Raw genomic sequence first — 6,172 nt, 5'->3', positions numbered from 1 at the left:
GGCGCGTGCAGCGACCGGCACTCCTCCTTCACCTGCGGAGCCGGCCAAGGGTCCCCAGTCAGGGCCGGGACCCCTCCCCTCCCCGCCAGCACCCCCTGCTTGGAGGATGCTGAGGGAGGCCGACGGTGGGGGGGGGGCTCAGCCCCACTGGTCCCCGCTTGTCCAGCCAGCCCCAACCATGGCCTGAGGCTCTGGGTACCCCATGGTGCAGGGCAGCCTGGTGGAGTCGAGTACTCCATGGTCAAGGAGGACCTGGAGGTTTTGGGTACCCCATGGTGCAGGGCAGCCTGGTGGAGTCGAGTACCCCCATGGTCAAGGAGGACCTGGAGGTTTTGGGTACCCCATGGTGCAGGGCAGCCTGGTGGAGTCGAGTACTCCATGGTCAAAGAGGACCTGGAGGTTTTGGGTACCCCATGGTGCAGGGCAGCCTGGTGGAGTCAAGTACCCCATGGTCAAGGAGGACCTGGAGGTTTTGGGTACCCCATGGTGCAGGGCAGCCTGGTGGAGTCGAGTACCCCATGGTCAAGGAGGACCTGGAGGTTTTGGGTACCCCGTAATCAAGGGGGTCCTGGTGGATTCCAGTACCCCATGGTCAAGGAGGTCCTGGAGGCTTTGGGTACCCCACAGTCAAGGAGGACCTAGAGGCTTTAGGTACCCCATGGTGCAGGGCAGTCTGGTGCACTCAGGTATCCCATGGTCAAAGATGTCCAGGCTTTGGACACCTGATGCTGGGCGACTGGAGGATTCAGATACCCCATGGTGCAGAGCAGCTCTGGGGATTCAGGTACCCCGGGGTCCTGGAGGCCTTGGGCACCCCATGGTGCAGAGGGTCCTGGAGGCTTTGCACACCCAGTGGTGCAGGGCAGCCTATAGGATTTGGGTACCCATGGTCAAGGGGGGCCTGGAGGCTTTGGGTACCTTACGCAGGGCAGCCCAGAGGATTCAGGTGTGCTGTGGTGCAGGGGAGTCTGGAGGATCTGAGTCCCCGATGGCATGGGGTAGCCCAGAGCATTCGGGTACCCAATGGTTAAGGGGGTCCTGGAGGCTCTGGGCACCCCGTGGTGCCGGGCAGCCTGGAGGTGTGCACCCTGGGGTCCCTGCGCCAGGCTAGCCCGAGTGCAGCAGCTAGGGACCACGACCTCCCCATCCCATCAGCCAGGCTCCCCCCGGCACAAGGGGCTCCACCCCAGGTGGGCACAGGCTCTGGGACACACGGGATACGTCATCACCCAGGGAGGGCAAGGGGGGGACTCCAGATGAATGACTGTCTTGTGGCCACCACCTTGGGCCAGCTCCCAGCCCTGCCATCCCACAGCACCTGGGGGTATCTGGTTGGCCATGTCATGGGACCAGGGGGCTCACAACAAGACCCCAGGCTGTGCATCTCCTGCCCACAGCATAGGGATGTCTGCAGGAGCCGTGCTGAGCCCTGCTGCCTGGCTCCTGCTGTGCACCCAAGGCAGACGGGACCCCTGAGGCCTCATTTCCCGGTCCCCAGGTGCAGGACCACGGTGGGCACCTGGCTCTTACCGCCTCCGATTTCGGTGGCACGGGGGGTGGGGTGTCCCCAAGGGGGTCGTCCCTGGGGGCGCCAGGGCGGTGTGGGGAGCCCAGCGGCGACGCAGACCCAAAGGAGATGAGGTCCTGACGCCCCTTGTTGGTGCCGCCCAGCCCCAGTGGGTTGCTGCTGGGCTCCAAGAAGCTCTCCAAGCTCTGGTTGCTCCAAAGCTCCTCGTAGGGGATCTCCAGCTGCTCCTGAGTCCGGAACTCGGGCTCGGCCCAGTCGGGCGTCATGTACTCCCTGTCGGGGTCGGAGAAGTCAGGCAGCACCGGGTGCTCATGCTGGGCGCTCCCACCCACACCCAGCGGGTCCGGGCATCGGGCGGCCACGTCCTCAGGCAYGTGGGCCAGCGCCCCACGGTAGACGCAGAGAGAGAGACGCTGCAAGGGCTGGCTGAGCTCCTCGTGGGCATAGCCCTGCAGGCAGAGCCGGATGCGCCGGGGGCTGGCGCACTCCTCCGAGAAGTCAGGCTTGGCCTMCCGCACGGCTTTGGAGTACTCATCAGGGTTGAAGCGCTCGTGGCAGTACGCGGCACTGTCCCGCACCAGTTTCTCCAGCTGGGGGTCCCCGCAGAGCAGCCCCTCGGGCAGCTGGAAGCGGGGCATGTCGGTGAGCAGCAGGAAGTGGAAGGGCACCAGCTCGTCCTTGCGGAGGATGCAGCACAGCACCACCGTCTTGGAGATGATGCTGACCAGCTTGTAGCAGTGGCCCTCGCGGATGGCGTGCAGGTCATAGGGGTTGCGYGCGGGGCGGCTGGGCACGGCCACGTTGACGGGCAGCCGCACCTTCTCGATGATGCTGCGGATGGTGTGCTCGCCCTCCTGGAGGCGCAGCTCCAGCGGGCTGCGGGTGCTGAAGCGCCCCTTGCACTGGAAGGGCAGGCTGAGGCTCTCGTTGGTGCGGTGGTTCATGCAGATCAGGCAGGGCATCTTGCCCTTCACCTGCTTGCCCCCGGCCGCGGGCGCCGCCTTGCCTAGCTTCCGCAGGATGGTGTTGAAGCGCGACTTCTCCTTCACCGTCTTGGCGCAGAGGATCTCCGCTTGGCCCATCAGCGTCAGCTCGTCCCCCGCGTGCAGTGTGAAGTTGTACACCTCGCTGTCCTCACTGAACTCCCCTGACACCACCTGCCCCGGGACAGCCAGCGGCTGAGCAGGGCAACCGGCATGTGGCCAACACCACATGGCAACCTGGGGACCAGCCACTTCTCGTGTCTCATCACCATCCTCCAGGTCCTCTGCTGCCCCACCACTATCCCCTGATGTCTCACTACCACCTCCTCATGTCCCATCACCATCTCTTGATCCTCACCACCATCCCCTGATGTCCCCTACTGTCCCCACACCAACCTTCACACTGAAGGTGATGGCCTCCATGACGAAGACACGGTCTGGGAAGATGCTGGCCACCTCCTCCACRCTGTTGAAATACTGCACAGGCTCACGGATGTCCCGGTCCTGGTCCAGCAGCTTGAACTTACCTACGAGGGACATCCAGACCCACAGGGCTGAGAGGAGCTCCACGGCAAGGATGCCAGCCCCATAGCCTTCACTGAAGACCTGCCTGTGGGCTCAAGCAGGCTGCGGGTTCATGGACTGGGCTGTGCTTGCCTACTGCTGGGGCATGAAGACCTCRTGCCCCCCYCCCCCCCCCCCATTCCTCAGTCAGAAAAATGCTCTGGGGAAGAAGTGCTCTGGCCACACCAGGAACAGCAGCATTTGCAGCCCAGCGTGTGCACGGCGCCGCGGCAGGAACAGCTGCGTCCTGCACGGCCCCACGCAGCGGGGAGCACGGTGGGTGGGTGGGGGGCACCGCCAGCGCGTCCAGGAGGGCCCAGCAGGCCAGCGGGCTCGGTGCAGATGTGCGGGTGAGAGGGGCCGCGGGGAGCGTCCCGACCGCCGCCGGGCGCTGGGAGCCCCGGGGATGCTCGGCTCCAGGGTGCCCCAGGTCGGGTCTGCAGCCCCCACGGCACCCGGGCCCTCGGGCGCCCTTCAGGGCGGCCGGCCGGCTTGCAGAGGCTCGTGAGCGYGTGCATCGCCTTCCCAGTCTTCTACACACACAGACTGGGAGCAAACTGGGGCCCCRAGGTCCAGGGTGCAGGACAGGCAGGGCCGAGCCGTGGTGTCCCAGGGCTGACGGCGGTGGAGGAGCCCGTCTCACCAAAAGAAAAAAAAAGGGAGAAATGTGGAATCCAGGCTGGGCCGAGCAAAGCGCAGCGGCAAAGCCCCGGGCGAGAGCAAGCTCGGCGAGGGGAAGGGGATTTGCAACAAAGCCGCCGGCGCGGGCGGCGGGTCGGCCGTGCCCGTCTGCCTGCTAATGCGGGCGGCCGGGGGGGCAGGAGCGGGAGGCGCCGCCGGAGCAAAATCGTGCCTTCATTAGCATGAGGCTCGGTGGGAGCGTTTCCTGACCGGAATACTAATCCGGCCGCGCCGGGAGGGGGGAGGCAGCGCCGTCCCCACGCCGGGACATCCGGGGCCGCGGGCCCGCGTCCCCGGGGCTCCCGGCGCTCCTGCTGCCGGGCCCGGCGGCGGCGCGGGAGCCCGGCGGGCGCCGCTGTCTTCTGGTCTCCTCGCTCAGACCCGCGCTTCCCTTTTCGGCGGGTCTGGCTTGCCCCTCTAAACACCGTCTCTGCGCTGCTGGTCAGCGGCTGACTTTCTTTCGGGAGCTTTAAAAAGAAAAATCTCCGTTTTTGACCAAAAGCAGGCATTTTCTCCGCTGGCCATGCGCAAGCCCTGCAGACCCCAGTTTGCCTTTCCAGCTGCTCCCATCACCTTTCTTTAACAAATTCCCCCCTTTCCAGGTGCTTTCTCCTCCCGAGGGGGCTCAGGGACCGCGTGGGAAAGGCGGTCACGGTGCGTCCTGGACGCAATCGCGATAATCTTGCTTTCCAGCCCAACTTACCCTTCTCYTTACCAGGACACCCCACACAAGGAGTCCCAGCGGTCATCGCGGGCACAGCTGGGCCGGTGCCTGGAGTGGCTCCAGGATCGTGGCCTTGGTCCCGGCCCCTGCCCGCCTCGAGCACCGCGTCTGACGCAGCCCCGGCCCCATCCCACCCCGGGCAGGGAGCCCTGTCGACCCAGAGCCCGGTGAGGAGCCCTGAGCAGGAGCTGGGGGAAGAGGAGCAGGAGGAGGATGAGGAACAGGAGAGGGAGCGGGAGAAAGAAGAACAGGAAAAGGAGGATGAAGAACAGAAGGAGGAGGATGAGGAGCAGAAGGAGGAGGARGAAGAGCAGGAGGAGGATGAGGAACAGGAGGAGTAGGATGGGGAGCAGGAGGAAGAGGATGAGGAGCAGGAAGATGAGGAGCAGCAGCAGGAGGACAGGGAGCAGCAGCAGGAGGACGGGGAGGAGGAAGATGAGGAGCAGCAGCAGGAGGATGGGGAGTAGGATGAGGAGCAGGAGGATGAGAAGCAGGAAGACGAGGATCATCAGCAGCAGAACGGGGAGCGGGAGGAGGAGGATGAGGAGCGGGAGGAAGCCAGCTGCCCAGGCTGTGCTGCACCGGGGCTGGGGGGCAGCAGCGGGGGCAGCCCAGGAGGGGGCTGCGGGTCGGTGGCCGTGGCTGAGGGGCCCCCCAGCCCCCCCGGAGGCGGGTGATTAACCCTTCCCCCACTCCATTTCCCATGACTTATTTATTAGCAGCCCTCATTAGGGCTGGGGCGAGCACTTAGCGCGGCCGCCCAGGCGGCGCTGGCGGCGGCGGGGCGCTCGGCACCCCGCTCGGCAGGGCCGTGCCGGGGGGGGGCCCCGGCGCCCCGTACCTGGGTACTGCAGGGGGATGTCGATCTTGGGCCCGATGACGTAGTGCCCTTCCTCCAGGCTGTGCGCCGTCACCGTGGTCCACTGGCGGCACGAGTGGATCAGCAGCACGTCCTGGGCGCTCACCCCCTCCACGTACTCGCCTGCAAGGCGCCGGGCATGCAGCCGCCGGCGGGGCGCTGAGCCCCCCGGCCGCCCCCGCCGCCCACCGCCCCGCATCCCCCGGCACCAGGAAAGCGCCTCCGCCGGGGCCGGCAGCCCCTCGGGAGGAAACATTCCACCCCCTCCTTTAAAAGCCAGAGCCTGGGAACGTGAACCCCCCCGGCCACCCTTCGCGGGCCTTTCTTGGCCCGAGACACTCCTCCCTCGCCCGGGGAAGGGAGATGGGACGGGTGCGGGTGCAGGTGCTGGTTCGGGTGCAGGTGAGCCCCGGCGGAGATGGGGCGGCGGCGTGCGGGGCCGGGGACACCCGCGCTCCGGGAGCGGGTCGAGCCCCACGCCGGGCGCCGCAGGGAAAGGCCCTGGGTACAGCTCTGCCGGATGGACTGGGCAGACGGAGGAGCAGGTGCCTGCTGCCAAGAGCCGCCAGTTGCCCTGGAAACAATTTCTTTGTCCTTCTTGAAAGGCTGAAGCAGCGGTCACAAACAACAAGTTTATTGACACGGAGCCGGAGCCGGGACTGCCAGGCTTCGTGGGAGATGGCTCCCGGGGCAGCGGGCCCTCGGCACGCCAAGCAGCACCGGCTCTGCTCCGGTCTCTGCCCGGCTGCTGCACGCAGCACCCGGCCCCACTCCGCGGAGCGCCATGTACCCAGGCAGGGATGGGCCCTGCTCCAGGGAGGGGGAGGCACCCT

At 66.5% G+C, this 6,172-nt stretch overlaps 1 protein-coding gene across 1 annotated transcript in view; it reads right to left on the bottom strand.

The window, feature by feature from the left end:
- Positions 1–6,172, bottom strand: part of GAREM2 (GRB2 associated regulator of MAPK1 subtype 2) — a gene marked incomplete at its 5' end in the record, with an annotated part of 9,758 nt that overhangs the window by 1,023 nt on the left and 2,563 nt on the right. The window contains 3 exons of the mRNA XM_085311718.1: positions 1,531–2,685; positions 2,908–3,038; positions 5,322–5,462. Coding sequence (XP_085167844.1) covers positions 1,531–2,685; positions 2,908–3,038; positions 5,322–5,462 — 1,427 coding nt within the window. The remainder of the gene's footprint in view (positions 1–1,530; positions 2,686–2,907; positions 3,039–5,321; positions 5,463–6,172) is intronic.

This window comes from Rhea americana, unplaced genomic scaffold (genome assembly GCF_003343005.1).
Source record: "Rhea americana isolate MKP2758 unplaced genomic scaffold, rheAme1 scaffold_348, whole genome shotgun sequence".
Taxonomy (NCBI): domain Eukaryota; kingdom Metazoa; phylum Chordata; class Aves; order Rheiformes; family Rheidae; genus Rhea; species Rhea americana.
The sequence above is the reverse complement of the archived record's forward strand: the minus strand, read 5'-3'. Positions and strand labels throughout refer to the sequence as shown.